At 34.4% G+C, this 26,202-nt stretch overlaps 1 protein-coding gene across 1 annotated transcript; it reads right to left on the bottom strand.

Moving 5' to 3' along the window:
* Positions 1-11: 11 nt before the first annotated feature.
* Positions 12-25,237, bottom strand: C5 (complement C5). Its single transcript, XM_003207866.3, has 41 exons — positions 25,097-25,237; positions 24,118-24,310; positions 23,312-23,474; positions 22,592-22,662; positions 21,981-22,072; positions 20,896-20,978; positions 20,395-20,485; positions 19,993-20,098; positions 19,210-19,336; positions 18,959-19,074; positions 18,548-18,748; positions 17,759-17,962; positions 17,050-17,256; positions 16,720-16,869; positions 15,745-15,874; positions 15,372-15,437; positions 14,621-14,821; positions 13,866-13,956; positions 13,363-13,439; positions 12,560-12,699; positions 11,678-11,899; positions 11,104-11,164; positions 10,433-10,522; positions 9,999-10,211; positions 9,781-9,856; positions 9,280-9,439; positions 8,727-8,822; positions 8,237-8,408; positions 7,849-8,054; positions 6,814-6,966; positions 6,381-6,443; positions 5,928-6,009; positions 5,255-5,306; positions 4,442-4,544; positions 3,631-3,705; positions 3,434-3,539; positions 3,156-3,242; positions 2,739-2,828; positions 2,326-2,409; positions 1,635-1,773; positions 12-1,351 (listed from the first exon to the last, which is right to left on the bottom strand). The coding sequence occupies exons 1-41, from the start codon at positions 25,159-25,161 to the stop codon at positions 1,222-1,224; spliced, it is 5,034 nt and encodes a 1,677-aa protein (XP_003207914.2). The 5' UTR covers positions 25,162-25,237; the 3' UTR covers positions 12-1,221.
* Positions 25,238-26,202: the final 965 nt, after the last annotated feature.

Below are 26,202 nucleotides of genomic sequence, written 5' to 3' on the forward strand. Positions count from 1 at the left end.
GAGAAATATAGTACAAGTTTTAAAATGTTCTATTTTCTCTACATACATGGATGACATACCAACACTACCCGGGAAAAAAATAAGCCATCAGGGAAAAAAATAAGCCAACACATACAAGAATATTCAAAGTTGGTTCTAATATCTCATGTAACAACCTCTCTGGAGAGGACTTACCAAACCAGATGATGACTGAAATTCTTAGCTCATCAGCAGCAAGGGGAACCCCTAGATCCAAGCTCTCTCACAGTGAGATTCCCCTGTACCACATGCTTGACTTTTCATTGTAATAGCATGACTAGTCTCTTTTTAGCCTTAATTTAACACTGCCATTTTTCAGTCACTAGACTAACAAAGTTTGCATTATTTTAAGGGGACTTTCTCATGTTACAGCAAAATAATTTGCAAGTAACTATCTTCAACGCAAGCAATTATAAGTTGATAACTGAAACATTGCCAGGATACTGAAGGCCATACTGACAGTTTTTCAGCATGATAAATTCAGTTTGTTTAGCTACAAAAAGTGAAGAGCTTCTAATAGCTTCTGCCTATTGAATATGAACAGTAGGTTTCCAAAATGGCTTCTTTCTGTTGCAGGGAGTGGGAGCTGTTTGTCTGAAATACACTGCAGTGTTTCAATGCATTGTTAAAATAAACAGACTAGAACAATCTGTAATTTCTTAACTTAGTAAACCTTCAGCATTGTTTAATTTAAACATCTGTTACTCTGTCCAAATGTTGAATGAAAAATGTTAAGTGCCTGGATACTACCAAACAGAAAAAAAAGCAAGATTCTGTCATCTGCAAGGCTAAGAAACTGAAAATTAAAGTTTTAGCAAAATTATTTCATAAGCCATTTTATTTTTCCTTTTTAGTGTGTGTGCTGAAGGCAGGGTTGTTTTTACAAGACATTGGGTTTCAGTGTTAAGGCATTTTTGCTACTGGCAAAAGACAGTCTTTTCCATGTTATTTTTACAATCATTCCTTTTCAGTTCATCTGACTTCAAATGTCTTTGAAGTCTTCTGCATTATTCTCCCATCCAAGCTTAAAAAACATACTTTGAAAATTACCAGGTAATAAGAAAATGGCTATGAAATACAAGCCAAGAGTTTTTTCCAAGGTAATAATCATGACAGTTAAGTTCTAGAAGAATTACTAAACAACTGAGGATTTCTTAAATGAGATGTGATCTGTATTTTTAATTTAAAAATTCTCCACGTAGATCAACAGCCACTGATGATGAGATCTTCAACAAAATCTTCCATTCTGTTTAAAAACTCCTGACAAAATGTACATGCTGGATTTGAAGGCCACCATTCAATCCAAGTGCTGGAGTCCAAAGGATACTGGAATCTAAAAAAATAAATAAATAAAATAAAAAAATCAACAACACAAGATGCTCATATTTTAAAGTAAGATCTGGGGAGAAAACCATCAGATAGAAAAAGAAATACAGTAAGAAATAGCTTGCTTTATGTTCATAACCCTATTTTAAATTTACACATCTGAAAACACATTGGGTGACTGACTGCTGTTTGAAGTGATACTTAAAAAAAACACATTATGCACTATGTGTTTATTACATACAGAAACTTGCCACCTGACAGCACAGCACATTCTGATGGAAGATTCTTACCTGAAACTGTAACCAATGTTTATCTTTAAGGCTTCTTTTCCCATGATCAGATATTGCATTCCAGGGCTCAGCTCAACATCAGTACAGGTCTTCTTTTTAACAAAGGTAATTTCATTATTTTTTTGAGCAAAAGCCTGTCCTGAAGTAGAATTGAAAAATTGAAAAGTACATAAGAAGAATTTCCCATCACACATGTATTAGAAAACACTGACGTGTCCTATGGCATGGGATAGTGAGCTATTTGCCACTTGCTATATAACAGGAAAATTTGTTGATATAAAACATGTTTCCTGCAAATTATTGCTAAATGAAATAGAATGGTAAATAAACCTTGTACAAATTAAATAATTTCCTATTCATTATAACAATTTATATAACCAATTGATTAAACTCAGACAAAAAATGGGTGGGAAACAACAGGAATATGTCCATCTTGTTTTATCTCTTAAGAGATGTTTAACTGATTATAGTTTAGGACTGTTAACAGCTATAATAAAGAAAAACTTTCTAAAAACATCATGCAAACACTGCCCTTCTTAGGACAAGAATGTTCAAAGTCTGTATTTGAGGCTAGGGTTTTTTACTCTCCTGAAATGACTAGGTTTGACTCTTGATTTTTGTCATCTGTTTCAGCAGTATCAACCAAACAGCATTTGCTCTAAGTTACATGCATTAGAAATAGGACACTCACCTCTTTTATATAAATCGAGAATAGTTGCAGAATACTTTACAAAGTAACCTTCTTCACTGCGAGATAAGATGTTCACTTTGTAAACTGCAAAACAACACAAAATAAAGGTTTTTATTCCTTTTTCCTGCAGTCTGTTCTAAATGTCATACAGATGCTCAGGCAGAAAATACAGCATCCCTAGATGTTAAATTCTGGTAAAATTATGACTACAGCTGTACACTGTTTGGCTCTTATCTGATGATCCACAACTTCTCCTAACCCCTAAGTACATAGAATCATCTAGATTGGAAAAGACCTCCAAAATCATTAAGTCCAACCATCAACCTCACCCACTGAGCCCTATCACTAACCCATTAAATATCTTAAATTTTAGCAAAGGCATGAGAAATAAGTAATAACAATTCAAATATTACCATATGCAATATCATTCTGGCATGCAACTTCTCTCCTGGTACCAGCAGTTATTGACCGATCCAGTCTTTCTTGTACTTTGCTACACTCAGCTACATTGAGAGAGAAAATAAAAACAAACAGTTAAGACAGTGTCATCAAGTATCTTCCCAAAAAACATCATGAGCTTCTACCTCATCCAGATAATCTGCTCTAACTGAGAAACACCGCCATGATGGCAGTGCATGGTGTAACAATAATTTTTGTTTGTTTGTTTGTTTTTGTTTTTTGTTTTAAATGCAATTAAGGTATATCTTTACAGGACAGATAGCTGTGTTCTTAAGAGGATTTTCCCTTGTGGTTTAAAATAATTTTGTCCAAAGCATTAAACTGCACTTTCCCATCAAATGAAATAGAAGAACATCTTTTAAAAAGTTTACCTTCCATGCATTTGCATTCATCTCCTTCACACAACCTCACAAGTTTTTCATTTCCATATGGGTTATAAAATACAGCGCATCTTTTATCTACAAGATCCAAAAAGATAAAACAAACAAATATAGAGAAACCAGGAAAAGAGCACTGAAATTCTGTGAGTCGGAAATTACCTGTGCTTAAAATAACAAGGATGAGAAAGCTGTGGAAGAAGGCAAAATGTAGCCTTCAAAAAAGGTGTAAGGAGCTAAAAAGCACAAGTTTGAAGACATGGAATACATACCAGGTGCGTGATACTCATAAACAGTGAATGTGCCAGGATTTAGCATTCCAACATGGAAAAGCTGACTTATTCGGAACCCAACACAGAGGAAGCGATCAGCTGGCACCTATTTGAAAGACACATGAATGAAGAAGCTGTAAAAAGGAAATACAGAAAGAGTTAAAGTTGTTCTTACAGTTATGATAGAGGTAACATACAGAGTCTATCTGCAGAATAACATGCCCATCTTTTATCTCATAATCAGCTATCAACTGATCAACTCCACTTGCAAGCTGTAGGGAAGAAAAACAGAAAAAAAATTGATAAAGTTTTCTGGATGACCTTGAAGATCTTTCAATCAGTAGCTTTGACACAATTTTGAGACTTAAAAAGCTATTTTTGGATTGCCTCTTATGATGCTTATACTCTCACTTTTTTGCCTTTTTTTTTTTTTTAAAGGGAATTATCCTTTTACACATTGCATGAAGATAACAAAGAGTTACACAGCTAACTGTCTTTAAAGGGATACTTGTGTCCATTTCTTGCATCCCATTTAAATCCCATAACCCAGAGTGCCTTTATCTTGCAGTAAGAGGTGGACTGATGCTACAGTGGAGATTCATCTCACAGACTTTAGGCACCTGACAGGTGTGAACACCAGGAGAATGCTCTCTACACTTAGCAGATAAGACATCTCCAGAGGTGGATTAACATCATCCTAACACAAATGGCAGCCAGTTTTCTATTCACTTTTCTCTTTCCACTGATCACAGAGGGAGCTGTGTATTACAAGCTTTAGTCAGATGTCTGGCTTCTGATCTGTTAAAGGAAGGTGATCTGACTCTACTGAAAATTCAGACTCTACACTTAGGTAGACTATTCTCACCAGCATTCGAAGTACTTTGCAGCAACAAAAATACAGTGATGCAAATCTGCACTGCTAGTCTACAGAGGGCGATGAAGAAGAGTAAATATCACAGTTCTGTCAGAGAAATCTCCAGCAGAAGGAAGATGTTCTTTAATACTTACAGTAGATAAATCTTCTGTATTTGCTACCAATCCACTAACCAAACTTATGTCCATCACTGCATGAGCAGATCCTGACTGTGGCTCCCTTGTGCTGGGCCTGTACCTAAAATATATTAAAAATAAAATTACTTAAACACAACTGAAACTAAAAATAATCTTCAATGTGCCACCTCAGAAAATCTCAAGGAAAATTATATCAACATTCGTAACACCATCACAGAGAAATATATTCAGGATGAATCATTTCAGATTTATGAAAGTTCTCATACTTAAAGGAGTTTTTCTTAATACTTATTTTCCTGGAGCACCCAGATATAAATCAATGAAAAACTATTTCCCAAAGAATAATGACCTTTGTCTCTATTATTGCTTACACAAATGCATAGAGAAAAATGAAGAAAACAAGATCAGGAGACCAGATGTTATTATTAACAAGGGAGGATTAGCAGACAAATACATTTTAATCTCTCTTGGAAAAAAAAATGAAAAAAAAGATTTGAATATAAATGTCACTTAATGCAACATGAAAACAATAACTAAGAAATAATATAAGAGCAGAAAGTCCTTATAACATTCTTAGAGAAATTTCATTATGTATACATACAGCCACAATTTATTTCCTTGCACAACTCAAATTCCTGAACAGATGGGAATTACTCCTTTGCAAATAGGAGTGTTGAATGTTCAGCAATCCAGGATGTTTGGAACCAGCACTGAGTTTAAATGGAACATTTTAAAACAAAATATTGGCTCTGCAGATCACTGCAGGAATAATAACAAACTACCCAACTAACCCCCACCAGCTGTACTTACTTTGCACAAGCCTCTAAGTGCCCGAGTGGCTCACCATCTTCTCCTCTGTAACCTTTTAAATCAAGTAGAGTCAAACAAGTGATTTGAAAACTCTTCAGAAATAGCAACCCCAAAGTCTTGTAAACTGTTCTCATAATTGAAAGAGAATTTTAAAAACTCTTTTGGTAGCTATTTTTCATGTGAACACATTGTCTAGTCACAAATAAATAACACCAAACTATTTTATAATACGGGTAAAATGTCAGCTTTAATGCTTAATGATTTATCATGTACTAAAGTTGTTAAAAGTACTTCACAGCAAAAGCTCACAATGCATTTGTACGCCCTGTTGTAGCTGCATTACAAGTCTCAGTACCTCGCAGAATTTACCACAAACCACTCTCCTATTATATTTCTTTCTTCTGCTAGAATTGTGCATTTCTCACTGCCTCAATTGTAATAGCACTTCTACAAATGAGTCAAAATGCAATAAATAAATACACTAAAAATATTTCCATTCACAAAAAGACAATGGATTCAAAAAGGGCAAAAAAAAGTTTCTAGCAATTTGTTTTCCAGTGGAAGAATTCATTAATATCATTCCTAATAAAAAGCACATTGACAAACAAAACAAGTTTCCCCCACCTGAGCACTGATCCAATCAGCAATATTTAAAACCAGATTAACTCTTTACCATTGTCTCTCTTTGGAGCAATCTTCAATTCAAAGTTACATGACTCTTCAGAAGTACCCATTACATTATATACTGTCCTCACCTACAAACAAACAAATAGGGCAATATAGAAACAGTAAACAATGCTCAAATATGGCATGTAAGTGCTAAAATTGACACAGTGGAGTTAGAGGATTATGAGATTTTATGTAGTAAAACTACAACTCTTGCTTGGTGGTGTTTAGAAGACTAAAAGTACTGTATGAACAAGTCCTGACTGTTTTATGAATGTAAATACTAGCCCACATGCTGTCGTACATCAGCTCAGTACAAAACACAGCCAAAATGACATCCATCCCTTCAGTGTAGAAGTAAGGGCAACAAGTGGAAAAGCTTATGAAAAGCCACATTTTCTTTCTCAGCATTCATGTTAACAAACAGGAGATACCAATAAGAAACTGGTTGCATGCTTACATTTATTGTAGCTATGCCAGTGCTGCTGCCTGTGCTTACGTATATGTCATCATCCAAAGGTACCTAAGGGATTGGTATTAAATATAAATAATTATAATAGCAAAGAATATAACTGAAGCCAGATGAACTGCTTGTCTTGTCTATATTCAGATACAAATTAAGGCCACAAACAGTTTCTACAAAAAAAAACAAAAACAACACAACAACACAACTTGAGAGGAACAAGCAGAGATGAGTAATATAGTAAAAAAAAAACCACATTAAATGATTAAATGTAGCAAATAAGGAAATTCCTTAAACACTTTCTATGTCACATTAACACCAGTTTATCAGAAGAGAAAAGCTAATTTAGTACTGATTTTAAAGTTCATAGAACTACTTAAGTTATACAGAATTCTGCTTTGACTCTTCAGAAGAGATACCATTCACTCACTGTCACAGCTCTTCCCACAAAATTATCTTCTGTCAGTTTAAATACATGAAGGTCTCCATGATTTTTGTATGCAACCTTAACGCCCATGTCCAGATGAAGCCGTTTGACAAGAAGGGAATATTCAGTCAAGGCCTCAAGAGCATTAACAGTATCCTGTCAGCAAATGATTTTAAAGATTTACTTACAAAAATATAAAAGCAAAAACATTTTCACAAAGCAATTCGTTTTCTGCAACTTAAACAGGATGACACTTGTTGGTAACCATTACCTGCTGCAGAGCTCATGCAGCGTGGCAGTACGCTCCAGAAAGTGGTAAGCAATCTCATAACTATACAAAATTGCATGTTTGTGCAATTTAAAGAAACAAATGCAAGCACTAAAGAAAAGGCAAGCAAACAGTAAATAGCAAACACCAGTCATTTTCTTTTTTCAATTTGTTCTTTCTCCCTTAGTAATTTGAAAAGATCAGGAGTCTTGTATGAACTGGAATGTTCTATATAGTATGATCACTACAGGCTTCCTAGAGAGGCGGTTGATGGCCCATATCTGTCAGTGTTCAAGAGGCATTCAGACATCCAACTGCTCAGGCAGTTGGACTCAAAGGTCTGTATGGGTCCTGTCCAACTGAACTATTCCACTCTATTCTAATACAGGTTTTGCATAGGAAAAAAAAAACCTGCAAACCCTCTTACATTACATATCTCTTACATCTCATTTTTTGGGGAAACAAGAACAAATATGTCACAGAATGAAATATTCTGCTTTATAACTGACTCGGGAAAACAGCTTCCTGGTATGACTCCTTTCATTCAGCTTATCTCAAGTCAGTGGAATCAGCTTGCAGATTTCTGTTTATAATGAACTTCACAAAAAGACGTATTTCCAAGAGACAAAGAAAACCATGGCATGAGAGCTATTCAGTACTTGTGTCATGTACAGGACATTGTCAAGCGGGGTCATCTAATGATAGCATCCTCTTAAAGTTTCTCAGATTTTGGCACTTGAGGAAAGGGAACAAAGTATTTAAAAGCTCACCTGAGTTGAGTAAAATCCTCCACCGTATCTTTGTTCTTCAGACAACCACTTGATGATTGGATTAGCATAGCTCTTGTCTCCTCTTAACAAAGCAGTAAGCAATGCATATGCTGTAGTTTCAACCATTTGTGCAGTAACAGAGCTGGGAGCATGTAGGTCTGGTGTTTTAAAACCATCTTTCCAAAAACGATAGATAGGAGGGTCACCTACACAAGTACAGAAGAAAGGTTTCAAGTTGTCTATGCAGGTCAAGAAGAAAAGGAGGCACTCTGACTGCATATAACAAAACATGAAGATAAATGATATTTATTCTAGAAGCTGATGATCAGAACAATCTACTTGGGGATCAAGCCTGATACACAGTTTGAGAGAATTTAATAAGCAATACCTATGACAGATGCTTCCCTCTTCAGAGCAGAGAACAACGATCTTGCAGCCTGATGATTCAAATCCACCAGAGCTAAAGCATATGAAATGATTGCCATCGTAAAGGGGCTTTGAGCAGACTGTGCATTTTTCAACAAATAATCTCCAGCCTTATTTTTAGCATCATGGATTTTCTGAAAAAATAAACAGACTACAGCTTACACATATAATATATATGTGTGTATACACATATATCTTACATATACAGTGTATATTTAGATACATCTATTACACACGTCTATCAAGATAATATAGGATTACTTAGTATTTTCTACAGTTTACCATAAAGTGATATAGAATTTCATTGTTGTTCATCCAATTTTGAAAGCAACTAAATGTTAACCTCTGTCACTGTAAAAAAGCCTGCTGATTTTTTTTAACAAATGTTAAAGAAAACAGAAGAAATCAGAATCCCAGAACATGACTGCAGCAGAAATAAAAATGTTATTTACCTGAGTAGGGCACATTTTAATTGATTTTTCAATTCCAATAACAGAAAATGCTGTGAGATACAAAGATTTTTCTTTAGCTTCTCTGGGTAACGTACCCTAGAAAATAAAATATCTCAATATAATTAAATAGAAGTATCAGTTAATTTCAATAATTACAACTCTTTGTGCTTTAGGAGAGGAAAGAAATAGAAATTCCTGTAGGAAATATCAATTTGATTTTACCTGAAAATATGTGGGGTCTTTTGTAGGTGAGAGCACATTAGCAAAAGAGACAAAAACACATTTATTGTCAAGCCAGGTCTATAATATTGTAAAATCAAGCAACACATTTATTTTTTCTAAACATTAAGAATTGTCACACAGTTACTTTTAGTGGGAGGACAGGAAAATTTGTAATGTTGTGCTGTTCTTTAAATTACAAAACGTTACAAAGAGGTAAAATTGGCAAACTTCTCCTGATTAGATTTCTGGTGAAATGCAGCCTGGAAAATCTTGCACTTTCTGTAACTTTAGTTCTTGCTCTACACACACAGTAAACATGCAGTTTTCATACCTGTAGTTTCACTGGTTGATAATCTGAAAATTCACTGAATGATCCATCTGGCATTTGGCAGTTTTCAATGAACCACAGAAGTGTATTACAAACAGAAATTTGATCAAGATTTACATATTGATTAACTTGTCCAAGAATCCTTAAAGCAAAAGCTGTCAACCTGACAAAGAAATCAAATATATTATTTTTGTTTTCATTTGAAGACACTCTCAAATTGCTAGAGATTAGACAAATCTGCATTATTTACAATTTAGGTATGTAATACACTCCCACAGTTCAAAGAGATATTGGAGACTAATTTTAAATTTAACAAATGGGCAGTAATTAGTCATAAATAATGCTATAATAGGGCTCAAATACCACTCTTCAGGATATGAACTCACTATGATGCTACATGTCCTACTTAAAAATATCACCCTTTACAAAATTAGCTATAGTATGAAAGCAAAGGACTGAATCAAATCTTTTCCATTCATACAAATCCAAAGACTTCCAACTCACCATGTGCTAGCTTGCCCATTCTTCCACATGCTGTATGAGAAGTCAGAATTTCTGAATGACAAGATGCTGACAATTCCTAAGGGATATATTAGGCAGAAAGAAAGTTACAAAAAGAGACATTAAAATTACAACTGCTCACTCAGATGCATTACCTTTCTTATTCAGCAAAGTCCATGAAGATCTACAAATGTGAAGCAAGAGAAGTTATATTTTTCTACCTTCTTTCATCTTCCTCCTCATTTGAGTTCTTGAAGTTAAGGTTTCAGGACCCAGAACATGCCAGTTGTTTGATGCTTCCAAGTAGTGAAACACATAAAATACTGGGGCAACACTCATGAGCTCTGCCTCTGCACTGCCCTTCGGCAGGTTTGTAAGAATACTAAGGCCTTCAGGACTGAGGACTGTGGCAATTACTTCACCCATAAGATGTCCTGTGGAAAGAATAATAACAAAACTGACTTAGATGAATGATCAGAAAAGTGAATCCAAGGGCAGAATCTGACTGACTTATAAGCAATCATTTTTATGAGGTGATCTGCAAAGCCTTTTCTAGAAAAGTAAAAAAAAAAACAAACAAAAAAACAACTAAGAATAAATGCAGACAAATTTAAACATGGAGTAATAGTATACCACAAGCTTCAATACAATTTACCTTTTACACTGACACTTCTATCAATTTTTGTTTTAGGGACCAGGTTTAGTGGAATTTTATAACGAAATTCTTGTCGTCTTTTGATTGAGCCTGCAAAGGAAGATGCATATATAACACAGCAAAATCTAAATCAGTAGAGAATTCAGGCAAAACAGTTGGATTTAAATGTTTCAACTGTCTAAGATAGCAACAAAAATAACTACAATGACAATGAAAAGTAGAAATATACATGAAAACAATACCAACTGTTGAAAAAAGAACAGATGCAAACACTGTAATTGTACTTTTGTCTTTACTGATAAGAGAAAATATCTTTGAGTTTATAAGTCAGCTGTGATTAAATGAGAATACATTCCATCTTCATTACTAATATACCTGTTAATACGCTTTCAAGCACACTAAGAAAAAAGTGGCATTATATCATATTTTTAAAAATACATAATGGTTTATTTCTAAAGAATGTATTTTTTCAAAGACTAGATATTTAGAGCTGGATTTGTGAGCCAATGAAAGGACAAGACATCCTTGGACACGTCCAACAAAGAATATGTCAGAACAGAGGAGTGCCAATCTTTTCATATTACAAGAACCTTGAGCATTATAACTGCATGAATCCAGAACATGAGAAGGTAAATAAAATATATACAGATGCATAGAATCAATTTTCATACCATAAACACCTTGTGGATCCAAAGTGAAACCCGCATGAAGTTCTTTTTTAATGCCTTCTGGCTGTAAGCATTAAGAGGAAAGAAGCAGAGAACAGTAACACTGTTACACATACAAATACATTAGTTGCCTTCTGCACCCTTCTGTGAAGCTGAGTTCTACTTGACTGCTCCACAATACATTTAAGTTAGTGGTCTATTTCCCAAAAGTATTTGAGGAGGTGTAAGATTTAAATGAAAGCTCAGGAAAGTATAAGATTCCCCTCCAAAAAATATCTTTCAGTGAAGTAGGATTAAGCATTTGAAAATCTGAACCAAGTAGCTTAGAATTTCATGTCCTACTCACTTATTCAGTTAGATACATATGTATATTTCTGACAATCTTCATATGCAAGGTATAAAATGCACACACTCAAATACCTTGCTACACATTTTTCCACTGCGTACACCTCAATTCATTCTATGATATTACATGATATAAATGAATAAAGCAATATTCATATATTGATTTCATATATTTTGTTCTTTTTGTAATTGAATCAATATGAAAATCAGAAATAATCATTTTTTTTCTTACCTTTACACGTAATGTTTTAACTACGGTTTCACTGCTCCCAGTTGTCAGCAGTGTGAAGTTGATGGTGTGAAGCCCTAATTCCAAAGGAAGAATCCTGAACATAATTGGTGATGAAGAACCAGCATCCAGATTCTTAAAATCACAATTGTGCATCCTTGCTCCAGTAGTTGCAGAACCTCCAGAAGAACAGATTCCATCTCCAACTGCTATTTTAACACAGAACTGAAACATTGGAAGACTTTAAATGTTTATCTTCACAACAGGCAAACTACCAGAGAAATACTATTACTTCAGTATTACTATTATAGCATTACTATACTACAGTATTCTATTACTGTAATACTCAATTTCTGTCTGCAGTGAACAGGTACTACTGGTGTTACTAACTGCAGAATTACTGCTATTTGCACTAGAGACACACTAACATTCCTTAGCAATGTTCTGGGAATCACAGACATCTTTACATACTTTTCAATAATTCTGCATCTCACTTTAAATGCACTTCATTAAAAGAAGCTCTTTCGTATCACGTCCCTGGACAAAATAACCTGCTAGCTCTGGAGCACATTATTCCAAAAATCCCATCACTTACTTGATATCTTATCCCAACATTTGGAGTAGAAAAATTGTATTTTAACTTTTATGGGACAAATTTGCTACACAAACCCATGACAACATCTTAGTCAGTGGAATGTCTGGAAATGAAATGATTAATGATCATATTTTACTGTTACATAGTATAGCAGACATTACTTAACTCTTCCTGAAGGACAACAGAAACCTGATCAAGAGATCTGTTAATAATAGGTACTCATAGAGGAAGTGCTTTTTTTTTCCAGTTTATTTGTTAATATTTCAATAAAATTCAGGAAGACAAATTACCTTAATTGCAGAAGCTCTGTGGTTATAAACGGATCCTTTCAATTCAATTTGTTCTCCTCGCACCACAGAATAAGGAACATAAATGCTAAGGAAGATGTCTTTTACAACTTGCACTTCCAGTGGTGCAGCAACACATATACCTAACAAAATGAAACACATAAAATCACGCTACCTTGTCTTCCCTTCTGATAAACCACATTCTTGCCACCTTTACTGATGATTTATCATTTTTAAAAATACACTTTGAAACAGCCCTGTTTTTTCCAAAGCTCTTGCTTCCTGCTCTTCACATATTCTCTCCTTTACATACTCACTTTCAAGTCCATTTCTTTCATATATACTTGCTGACATTGTAGTCCTTTTGCTCCTTCTACTCATTCCCAAAACTAAAATAAACTATTCTGTTTAAACTACCATATCTAATGGAAAATCTGTTTCTTCCTCTCCTCAGGTTCCCAAGATATTGATAGCAGGTCACAGTGCAGGTTTGCTATGGAAGAGTCACTCATTATTTGTGATGTTTTGATATTCTTTCTTAATTATTTATTATGGGCCTCCATCAAATACAAGTCATTAGGCTAGACCAACCTTTCTCTTGCACTGCCATTTTTACCCTCATAGCAGGAAATGAAGTAATTTCCTTTCCCTAAAATATGTATTTTTATGTTGTCTTTTCCTCTTTCATAACCAGAAAATGAACATTTGGGAATATGCATGGGAACTAAACTGAGAAGTTTTACAAAATCCAGACTGAAAAATTACCTAATTCTTTGGCTACACCTTAATGGGGTTGCAGTACTTACCTCTATCAGAAATGCCAACACCTTGCACTTCCCAGGTAGTCAGCGAATCAGGCAGAGTGACAGACAAAGTCTTTGACCTGTGTTTGGAAGTGTTTTCCTTTTACAGTCAGCACATTCATACATTCACTATTGGCTAACATCAACAGCTGATCAACATAAAAACACTAGGTGCACAGAGGAACTGCAGTGTCTAAGGCAAGATGAGAGCACATTTAGGAAACTGAAAGTCTGGGTTTTGTTTGAATAAGCTTGTTTTTAGCTGACTTCATGGAAACTGGTGGTTAGCAAGGTAAAAAATGAACAGAAAAGGGACTCAGTCTAGGTGTCAGACAGCACCTCCTGCATGTAGAACATGACAGGAATAGTCATGCCTGCATGACTACAACTGCATACTAGCACACGTTGTGAGTATGTGTAAAGTTCCACAAGTTATCTCAATTTTAGCATTTACTTTATAGAAAGTAACCTGATGATGTTAGTAATTTCCTTGAGAAAAGTAGTACCGTGGAGAAACTTGATGAACTTCCCATAACCAGCTTTCAGGAAAATAGCTTCGAACTTCTGTCTCATCTAGTTCCAAGAGAGCCTCAAATTCTGTAGAAGATGAGTAAATAATAAGTAAAAAATAAACAACCAAAGAACTCTTGACAAAGGCCTTCCACTAGAGGCATGAAAATCATTATATCTTCCTTTTGTGATACTATATATTCTATAAGCCTATTTGCCTCAGGTTAGCTCTGATACAAAAAAAAAAAGTACCTGAATACCCAAATCAAGAGCCTGTTTTTTCCATTTCATCTATTTATACATATGGACAACCATTCAGTATCTGGACAGACTAACCTGTTAACAAGCAATTATAGGGAGACAATAGGAGACAAGAAATTTCACATTCCCACTGATCGTTCCTGAGATGTTACTCACTGGCTGTTTTAGGCCTAGGCAAAGGATTCCAAGTTAAGCATTCAAATTAACATTCTCTTCACATGAACAACACATTTTTGCTTGTTCTAAACGTGGATGAATTGAACATAGCTCTCCAGCAGTTCTATCAGAACAAAGAACTGCTCTCTCACCCCTCTGTAGGGGTACACAAATCAAGGTCTATGGAGACTGGCACAATTCCTTCTGAAAAAATCCTGAGAGGTAATCAGAGAGGGTTATCAGATTAACGAAGTTGTCACCTCTACATTTATTCACACTATAGTAGAAGTATTTCTCTACATGTCCACACAAGAGTTAAAGCTCTTCTACTTACGTTTTCTTGCCAATATTAGGAGCTTATTAGGCTCTTCTTCCCGTAGTCTGTTTGCAAATTCACAGCAATTTATGAATGCTGAAATGCACTTTGGATGACTCTGAATTCGCCGGGCTCTGTCACTGCAAGTCTCACTTACAGGATATACTTTTACTCCATGCATACAGCATTTTCGAATTTCTAGATGTTTATATTTGGATGCTGAAATAGCAATAAAACAATTCCCTTCCTTACTATAAAGTTTTAATTTTCAAACACATTTTAATTAACCACGCAACTCTCACTTCTAAAATTTGCTGAATTTCTATGGAGGTATAGATTTGAGGAGGAACACGAACATGTATTTTTTAAAATGCACTTAATCACAATTCTGAATTAGAGGAGTTTTAGTATGATAAGATTTAAAAGACAAAAGCTGTTCTATCAGCCTTGGTCACTGGCAGGTGGTGGCTGCTGTATGGTAGCACTGTGTGTTTTCAAGATCAGTCTTTCTAGAAAACAAAAAAACCTACACATATGCTACATTTTCAGTGTGTACCAAATTCTGCTGATTTCAAATCAAGCAGATGTTTAAGAGGCTTTATAAGTGGGGTCCTACTAAATGCCATGTTCCATCTTTGTCAGTCTCTCTCTCTATTATATTACACAAATAACAATAATTTAAACTACTACACAAACACTCATTTTCTTGATTTGTAATTGGCATTGCCCTTTTGTCAAAAATATACATTTTAAAGAACTTTTTGAACACCTTCTTTGAGTACTCGCTCCTCAAAGTCAGACCGTTTGGTTCTTATAACTTCACTGCACTTTTCACCTGTTTTAAAAAAAAAATCAAGTAAGTACAAAACACAGGACCTCTTTGATAATAACACAGACCACTTAAAAAGATATCCATAAAGTCATATGCCAGATTTGGGAGACATTTTAAATTTATTGTTCTGTTTTCTTAAAAATAAGTCAATTGCAATAACCAACCCACAAACCATAGTGATTTTCTTCCTGAAAACTCCATTTTGTATTACATACATTCCTATGAAGTATTTTTTAAGTTCCAGCGAGTCACAAGAGAATATTTCAGGAAAGGCAATTCATAATTTCACATTTAAAACCAGGGAATATACCTGCTTCATTCGAATCATCAGCGTTTGCATTAGTTAAAAATGTAAGCCCAGCCATTCGGAATACATCAACATTGTTTTGTCCTCCTCCAGCACCACATCCAAGGTCACTCTTTTCCAATTTCAGCATTATCTGAGGAATAAATACATTAGCATCTAACTAAAATGTGGAACTGATTATATATTTCAAATGATAAATGAGAGAATTAGACATGCAGAAAGGCAACAGTCTGGAAAATGTCTTCACAACACGCTGAAGCATACCATTTAAAAAAATTTGAACTAATTCAACCACCAGAACTAACACAGTCATGCTTTTGTGGCACACATCTGAGCTAATAAGTCATTAGAATCAAGGCAGAAGAGTGTTTATAACAGTTCTGATACTCAATCTAGCTTGTTTAAAACTTTTAAAAATATTCTCCTATTAAACTCTTTTGTATTTTGTATCTGACTGTTCCAAGGTGTCAAAGAACTGCTATATTTTACAACAGGAATGGAATTTTTTTTCAGTGGTATGTATGTTTACTTAACATATACATGTATTGAAAACTCTACAAGGACTGAAAACCTCTATAATCCAATGAACATGCTAGTAACTGCCGTGACATTTTAAAAGTATGCCATAAAAAATTAACCTGAAGAGATTATAGGAAAAAATAAAAAGGCAAATATAGTCTTTGTGCCTCTTTGACCACAGGGCTCTCTGACACTGCAGCCTATTTTTGTCCAAGTCCAAAGGTTTCTGATGAGACCGTTCAGATCTGGTTTTAAAATCACAATTTACTTTTACTGGAAATCAAGACCTTGTAAATGAATTATTTTTATAATTTGGAACCGTCAGAATTAAACCCACAGATTTTATTCTAGATTTCTCTTCTATTTTTAGGCTTATTGAAGGCATAAAATGTAACAGTGATTTGAATAGGAACCTAAAACAAACAGCAATTTATCTTTCTTTTTTGGCTATTACTTAACTTTTTTCATTGCTCCCTTTCCTCTTCCTGTTACTCCATATATTGCCTTGTCAACAGATGACAGAGCAACGTAGGAATCGAATTGTGTTTTCATGTTAAGTGATACAACTTCTGCTGGCTTGTGCGTCTCTTTGCTCGATAGCAACTTAATCTATAAACAAGAAACAAATGTCAGTAATCTTAAAAGTACATTGTTCAAAATAAATGCATCCGAAAGCTGACACTTCAACACATCAAGGAAGTGTAAAAAGGAGTTGTGTAATACCAAGTTGAAATCTGATCATAAAATGAATGCAAACCCACAAATTTCAGCGCTTATTTTACTACTCACGTCAAGACTACTCCCACACTTCTGTTCCACATTTAGCCAAACTGAATCAGCTACTAACTCAGCAGGTTCTTCTCCCACAATATAGTAAACAATAAGACGTGCTGAAGGAACCATTTCTTGAGTTATCTGAAAAGACAGATGTTCGTATTCCAAATCTTTAATTCTCTTCTGAGTTCCAAAGCTGACTATCTTCCCTTTTGATGTGATCTGTAATAAAAGATGATGGAGAACAAAAAAAGACAAATTTGAAGTTGAATGTCTCTCATGCATAATAATTATTTTCATTTAGGTATAATTCAGCACACATAAAAATGCATTTCGCACTAGTGTGTCTTGTTCAAGGGAAGGCAGCTCTCTCCCTCTTTCCATAACAACAGCTGCTGCCTTTATGCATCTTTGTCTTCCTTTCCTTGGATGATTCAGCTCATGAAATAGCTCTTGAGATTAACACTACTACTTCTTAATTCCAGCCTATGTCAGACAAGAATTCAAAACAATATAGCTTTAACATATAATTTAAACATGAATCTGGTAACAAGTTATTACTACAGATCTGGCATTTTTAGAGGAGAAGACAGTATGCATATTCTGAACAGTTGTGTGAGCAGCATGCATTCTCTGGTGATGATAGATCCTGACTGTCAAAGTCCTTTACCTAGGACGATACATCCAGTCACAATGCAATATTTCACGTGGAAACATCACTTACCAAATAGCTGTAGTGATGTATATTATGAATGTATCGACTTCGTGGATACACATTAATACTTATGAAATCCCCTACATTCAGGACTTTGTGGTTTGAAGCCCAGTCGATATAAAGATAACTTTGACTTAATGATGAATAAACTCTTGCTTCATAGGTTTTGGTTGCTTGGTTTTCATCTGAAAGGTGTGGATCAGCAGTTTTTACCTGAAAAGATAATTAAAAGTCCACAAAGTTTTGCAGCAGAGAAGGAAATAAGACCTGCATGTCCTGACTTCTGAGAAGTTTAAGTAGCAAGCTACACTTCAGAAAATAAGCACAATATTAAAAGCATTTTGTAATATTCTATTCAGAGAGATTAATAAAATAAGCCATCTAAAGGCTTTCATGTTTTCTTAACAAAAATACTTATAAATACAAAATCAAATAGAAATTGTAGTATAGAAGCACGTGCATAAGTAGAGCAGAAAATGTCAGTAATATGCCTCTACATAACAAAAGGGGCACTCTCAGAGATTAGTTCACATAATTCAGTTATTAAATAAAACATTTGAGTACTATAAAATAACTACGTGATTAACTGGGATATTTTGTTTCAGAATTATTTCAAACACATTTAAATATAGAAATAATGTTTTATTATAGCATTTAGGTTTCATAACCAACAATTGGGAACAATCTCTAAGTTTGTAAACTAATTGTTGAGAGCAAAATCTTACCATGTGTTGAACACTGGAAAAAATACGCAATTAAACAGTCTAAGAAACAAATTAATGAAAGAATTTCACTCACTTGAAACTCCAGTAGGTTGCTATCTGGTGGGATATTAACAACAAATAAAGCAGTTCCATCATTTATGCTTGTTTCTCTTCTCCCGGATTCTGAACCCTCTGAAATCAACTCTGTCGCATCCATCTGTTGACTAAAGGATTTTGCAGTGATAATTAGAGGGATGTTTCCAACAAAGTGATCCACTGTATCCTTCACCTGCACCTGTTCATCAGAAAATATTTCTTTCAAGAATGGCATTTTTCAAGCAGAAAACAAGTGGTTAATCTTCTACAACAGCAAATTAAAGAAATGTCAACAGTCAGTGGAAAGCAGAGGCGTGTTAAGATCTACAGTAATATTCACAAAAAATAATAAGACTGTAACACGATGGGTTTCGTGTTGTAATGTGCAATAATACTTCCTTTAACTAACCTTAATGAAGAATGGAAGTCCAGGCTTTATAAAGAGTGGAGTAGCAATCAAACTCAGTGTGTAAGGAGATACAGCATATTTGACTCCAGAAAATTCCACTTCACCACTGAGGCCACCTAACAAAATATAATATAAATATAATTGATATTATAATTATTAATTATTATATAATTATAATTAATATAAATATAATTAATAATTACATCTTAAGGCCATTTATTTCAATTGAAACCAGTCAGAAAGCAACCTACCCATAGACTCCGCTACTGATGCTGCAATGTATAAAAATGACCCATCCAATTCTTCTAGGCTTTGAAACTCTAAAGAACTCACTGCTTTCTTACTGTTAAAATTGATCTCAGCAACTCCATTTGTAATCTGGAAATAAAATAAAAATTATTCATTTACAGTGAATAATCTAAAATGATAGGTAAGTTATACCTAAATTCTATTTTCAGCATGTTTCTGCTCACTGTTTTCAAAGAAAATCAAAGGTGGACATTTTTAAAGAAGAATTTAACAAATAAGAATTCTTTCTTCCTTAGAATTATAAATGATTAAAGAATCAATAGCACATGTTCCAAAATCTGCATGCAGGCCAAATACAGATATCTCTCTCCTCCTTTAGAAAAGACAATGTCATTTATAATTCTTCAATGACTAAATCAAAAAAGACCAGACTAAATGAGAAAAGGAGAAACAGTCTCTGATTGTGAATTGCTATTACTACATTGATCCTATGTTTGATTTCTTTTGTTCTATAATAGACAGCAAAAAATTTACTTCACAGAAATTTCAACTCAAGTGAACAAATGAACCAGACTGCAGTTACACAGTTTGAGATGCTGTTTCTGACTTCCACTGCAAAGTATGTTTCTATATGGCTGATGAAAGATCACAAATGAAAATTTGACACTAAATAGCTGTCAGTGCAAACTAAAAGTTGGGACACATTCTCCCCAGCCCCAGTAGAATTGGATCAGTCCTGAACTAAGCAGGTGAAGTCTACACAATTTAGGCTTGCTTTTTCTTACCTTAGTTACAAGCATTGCACGAGGCATCATTCTTCTTTCAGTTCCTTCAATTATTCCAAAACGTAGAAAAACATCAGCCTTTGCAAGCCTTTTATTATAAAAATAGCTGAGAAAAAAAACCAACATATACATGTTTTTAAGACTTCCATCCTAATGGCTGCAATAAAGCATGATTTTTAGGAAGAGTGATTTTTTAAGCAAGGAATAGAAAAGAAATGTCTACACTGAAAAATAATCACTTCCTAAGAATTTTTAAATGGTTCACTTAATTCAGTAGCAGAGCTCAAAGGATTGTAATGATACAATTTCTAGGGAAAGAGGAAGGTTCTCAACACAAGAAAATCGTTCTTGAAGTAAAGAAGAAAAATATGCCTTTTAGAAATCGAAGGCAAATTTCCTTACCTAGCTTTCACAGCAATCCTGAAGTTCTCAAATTTATCAGAACTAATGAAGTTATGTTCTGGCTCTATGACAATGGAAAAGCTTGGCATAGCTGAAAAAAGGAGCAGAAAATAAAGGCACTTTGAGTGTTTTTAAACAATGACCAAAAGGTACTCAGAAAGATACCACTACACACACTGACAGCTGTCAGCTTTTCCACAGTGCAATACAAGTTATAAAGCCCAAAGTTATCTGTTTCTGCCCTCTCCACATTTTGTATCAGTGCAACCATGTCAAAATGACCAGCACACTGCAGAACAACTATTTCTAGGGAAGCTGTATTCATACAATCTTGAGTTGATATTGCCACTTGGCACTACATTGCACCCTCTAGCTGTTCAAGTAGGCTGTGCTGCCTTAAGCATTTGTGAGTTTTGTTACTCTATATTGCATGGCTGCCATATTGAAACGTCATGGAGAAAGCACTTAAAAATGAAGATTCAGATTTCAGGCATGCCTTACCATATTCTTTTACTTCAAATTTTGCAACAGCTGAAGTTATGAAATTCTTCTTGTACTTTGCTTCAATCTTCCAAATTCCATACCTACGCAAAATCAACAATCAAACTATATTTTTAAAATTAAAAAATACATATATTGAAAATGAAAGAATTGCTACTTAACAAGAATTCATGTTAATAACCACTTAGAAAAACTTGGCACTGACTTTTTGCATGTGTACAGTGCTTTTTTGAGAAGATTCTACTATTTATTTGAAAGATAGTAACCAAGAAATATGCTCCAAAGGGTCATACAAGCTTCTGTTAGGCTCCTTCTCTCTCCAACTACAGCACATTAAATAACTTACAGGAAACCAGTTCCTGTAATCTTTTGGCTTAATAACACCAAAATAAGAACTATTCCATCTACTGTTAGCAAATATTCAGTTTCAAAAGGGATACAAAATTATTTTGTGTATGGGTTGAGATTATTGCTGACTTCCTAATGAATAATAAATTGGTCAGAAAACATTCTTTTCAAGCTAGCATCCCTCTGCCAACTCAGTGTATCTTCAGCACCCTCTCAAGACCAAAGGGAGAACTGTAAAGGCATATATTTTGTGTGCTGCTCTTACTGGAAAAATGCTGGTTATGTGAATGTATGAAATGAGAACATTACCCTTCCTTGAAATCTGTACATCTTTGACAGTGCTTCTATATCTAGAGTAGAAAGTTGTAGTTTTTACTAGGGTTCCTTTATAACTGAGCTCGATAAACCTGCCATTCAGTTTTACCATCAATATTTTCACCCACTAAATCTTCTCACTTTCTCTTATTACACTGAGGATATTCCATATTTTTGAAAATAAAGGCAGTAGTCTGTAATTTCACTTCAGCAGATGAAAATTCATGTGAAAGTCAACTAAAAAGGAGAATGCTTTGTCATAAGTTCTCTATCTATACCATTATAACACAATATGTGAAATGTCACAAGTTACCGAGTTGCAAGTTACACACACTCTGTGTATCAGCAAAGAACACTCCAACAGCCCTTAAGAAAAGGTAGAATTATGCTAAAGGTTCTCAAAGAACATTAAATATATTTACTTGGGATTAGGAGGAATCTTGAAGTCAGGAAAAGAAACTATTCCAGTAAAGTCATTTTCTTGTATGATATCCACTTTTACTCCATCTGGATCCTTGAAATCACAAAAGAAGAGAATTAGCAGAAATCATTCTGAGCAAAAAGAAAAATCTTAATTCAGTGACCTCAGTGGAAACCTGTGCATGGCATCATTTTCTAGAAAGTTACTATAAGAACAGGCTAAAATAAAAATAAAATAAGGCTAAAATAAAAATAAAAATAAGGCTAAAAAAAAAAACAGTACACAAGCTACTGATAAGTTTTCTATCTTAAAAGAAATAAACAATTGTATAAAAATCAAGTTATCAAAATTCTCTCACAAATTGTCTCCCTAGATATTAAGGATAATTTGTGCTTTTTCTTTTCTCTGTTCTGTAACAGTTTTACATCACAAAATTGAAAAAAATCTAAGAGTGCAAAGTCCTTCTTAGATCTTCTAAAAGATACCTGGCTACCTGCAAAAACATTTATCTAACAGTTTTCTTGTATATCCATAGCACCAATTTCCTATATAACTAGGATTCATATTCTTGTGATCTATGACATATAGAAATTAAATTCAATTACAACATACCACAATAGTTAGGACAGTTTCTCGCCGAGCTGGCTGCAGTTCTTCGTTCAGAGAGTAAACCCTGACTTTCACTGTAAGATTCATTACAACACATCTCAGTCATACCACTGTTCATAGTAAAACAAAATAAAACAAAAGAAAAAACAAACAAACAAACAAACAAAAACAACAAAAAAAACCAACAAGCCTATCCAAACCTAAAACTTTTAACTCATTTCTTTATTAGAGTTTTTTCTTTAGTACTTATGGAATGCACTTGATCTTTTGTCAGTACGCTGCCCAGACAATATTTATTCATGCTAGCAATAAAAGATCCTGCACCAATACTTTTCCATATTCAATCATCACAGTGTGAAATAATTTTTACCATTAAAATCCCAGCATACCATTTCTGCAGCAGAAAAGCCTCCATCTACACAAAACCAAGGATTCAGGCATCACTATTTCTACGCAAACGTGTGTTATTTTCAGTACGTTCTCAGGAAAATTGAGAAGGTAAGGATCCAGAGGAGAGGATATTGTGAGAAATTATTAATTTCTACAATATGATCAAATATTTCAAAGTATTATCCTGCTAATTAAAAAATTAAATAGTAGCTGATGGCAATACAACATGGCCAAGAGTTAAAGGACACTTATATCTGAATTCCTTGACAATAATGTCATTGGCTTAATAAAAAAAAATAATAATAACAGCCAGGAGAAATGAGCATTATTTACCTGACTGATCTGGAGTATAAATTGGTTTGTCTGTGTGAATAAAAAGGAATCCATTCTCATAGGAAACAGGAATTTTTTTTAAACCGGTAAAATGTGGAGAAACAGCTTCCAAATACACATACTTGACTGAGTCCTCTGGGCCAGCTAGGTCTGTTGGCTGAAGCTGAGAGAGAACAGTTAAAGAATATTATAATATTTTTCAAGTAGTTTTTCTACACTATTTCTTGTCAAGAAGTGGGATGAATTGGGATGAACAGGAAAGCAGAATGAGAAGAAGCTCCTGGGAGGCATCACCTCGAGTAACACCTCCCTAGTGATCACAGTTTAGCAAAAATCTATTGTCAGCTTTCAGTAAAACCTGCCGAGCTTCCTGCTCCCTTGGTCTCAAGTGACTCAGGTCATCAAGGTTCATGGTTACATCTCAGTCCCTCTGGAGCTTATCAGTGCCAAACAAGATGAAGCTCAGTTATATTTTGCCTTACTCTGAATGCTCAGATGAGGCTTCTTGTCCATACCAAACACGTCTCTATTCCTTCCTCTTCATATTTTTAATGTTATTGATTATGATAATGTTTCTTAAATAATTTGATTAAATTATTTAACTTTGATTTCATTCCTCTACGCTAACTTTATCCAATATAATTTCAATTTCAAACTAAAATAAAAGAAACTACACAAAGCAATTTGAGGAATGAGGGCCGTAGGCTTCTCCTCCCATTTTAAACAACCGTAAACTCAGTACAATCTTTTCTTAAGACTTCCAACAAAAAGCAACAATAAAAACAAGAAAAGTCATAATTCCTTACTGTTACAGTTACAGAATTTTGGAAGTTGTTTTCTGGATTTAAAGAAATGTGGCCAGAAGAATAAACAACAATCTTATCTGGAAAGCTTCTTAAGGCAAGACTGACTGCAAATTCATTCTCATAGCCAAAAGCTTGTACTACGACTTTCTCAGTCGTTCCAACTCGGAAGACTTTTGGTGCTGTAAGGACATACCTGTATATGAAATATAAAAAAAAATAAGAAGGTAATGGAGCTATACTTTCCAGTTTCTTACTTTCATTTGCAATTCACTTACGTAGACACTGCCAAAACAAACCCAAGTGAACCCTTAAAATGTTAATGCTCCAAACAGTACACTTGTATAGTTTACCCACCACCAAAGCTCTTTCTGGAATAAATGGGGCAATTTACAGTAAAGGTAAATGTGAGCAAACTTCTGTAGGAAGTTCTTCAATGCTTTGTAAATTGAAGTATGCATTACACCACAAAACCACAAGCCAGGCTTTAATACATGAATACACAATCTATCTCAAATATATATGAAATGCTGCTGAATAATAAACATTCATCTTTTCCTGAAACACCAAGAGCACTTTGATTGATTCCTTTCTTACACACCACTGTTAACAGAAGAATCAAAATAAGCACTGCTGAATACAACCACAAAATAAACATTTAAATAAGAGCTTTCCTCTAACCTGCAGCATAATATCTGTCTTCAGGCACTACAGAAAATATAGTGAGCACAGGCTTCACTTTTTTCCATATTTATCTTGTCATCATGTTAAGAACTCATTGCAGGTAAGGAGTTGACTCTACCTCTTTCACTGACAGCAAATAAAGAAATTAGAGATGCATCAGTGAGTTTTGCTGTGAGAACAAGTTGATTTGAATAGTCTCTGTTGTATTGCCTCTACTGGAATTCTGCACCTATTCACCTAATACAGCTGACAGCAATCAAGTAACATTTCTGGTAAACACTGCATTTGTTTTACTTACGTTTTTTCTTGGCCAAAAGCTGTTCCAGAAAATACTAAAACAAAAAAATATATTAAAATAGCCATAGTGTCTCAATCAGCACCCCCCCAATGCCAGCAAGTCTGAATTAAACTGTATTTCACTGCTGCTGCAGATGAACAAAAATACCACTGACAGTGGTGATACATGCCACTGACCATTAATAATTAACTGCAGGTCTTGCTTTTACTGAAATGTCATTGCCCTTCCAAATTCATTAACTCTCACAGAATCCAGACCAGCTAAAGTCAGTTTTTTTTTTTAAATTTAGGATTTAAAATATTTAATATATACAGAGCAATTCTGTATCAATCCTAACGTTCTCCCGTTAGATAAGCACCTAAAAATTCCTTTTCAGAGGTAGCAAAAAACAGTCTGATTCTGTTTGCTCTTCAGAAAAGTAATCTTTATTTAAACACAATCAATACAATTTTAAACTTTCTTCTGAAGAAAAATCATTTGAATTATAGTGGCTACACTACCCTGATATTTTTCAATCAGAAGTTTTCCTTTTTTTTTTGTTTCTTTTGAAATAACTCCTCATTTGCAAATGTCTCTTAGCTACTGGTATTCCTGTAGCTGATATTCCTCTTAGCTACTGGTATTCCTGACTGTGCCAACTTTCTGAGTACATACACTGCAATGTGATATTGACCACAAATAACTTTGTGCCAATCCTTCCCATAATTGAATTTTGCTGGGGTTTTTGGGTTTTTTTGTTGTTTTTTTTTTCCCCTGCAGATTCAAACCTTTGGTGTAAAGACTTTCCATACTTCATATGTAAGCATAGGACCTAAGGAAAAAAAAAATAATCTAAAACATTAAGTTGAAGTTGTGCAACTCTGCCCAAGCTTAAACAAACACTGGGTCAGCTCTTACGGGAAGGATTGGCACAAAGCAATTTCTGGTCAACATGAAAACAAAGTAAGGCTTCACAACTACCCAAAGTTATCAACGATAAGGGGGACATCACCGTATGGAATATAACCTTATAAAATGTTAAGGTGATGATTTCATTAAATCAATGGCTTCAATATCTATTGCTAATTAATGAACTATGAGAATGCTTATGAGTATGGAAAGTAAAA

Source organism: Meleagris gallopavo, chromosome 19, assembly GCF_000146605.3.
Source record: "Meleagris gallopavo isolate NT-WF06-2002-E0010 breed Aviagen turkey brand Nicholas breeding stock chromosome 19, Turkey_5.1, whole genome shotgun sequence".
NCBI lineage: Eukaryota > Metazoa > Chordata > Aves > Galliformes > Phasianidae > Meleagris > Meleagris gallopavo.

What these genes read in the sequence shown, in the direction of transcription:
- C5 (XM_003207866.3), bottom strand. Translation starts at nt 25,161, where the DNA reads ATGGCTATTTTAATATATTTTTTTGTTTTAGTATTTTCTGGAACAGCT. An exon ending in GAGGGAAGCATCTGTCATAG is followed by an intron (nt 8,055 to 8,236) that starts GTATTGCTTATT and finishes GTACTTGTGTAG; the next exon opens with GTGACCCTCCTATCTATCGT. An exon ending in CACTTAGAGGCTTGTGCAAA is followed by an intron (nt 4,545 to 5,254) that starts GTAAGTACAGCT and finishes AATATATTTTAG; the next exon opens with GTACAGGCCCAGCACAAGGG.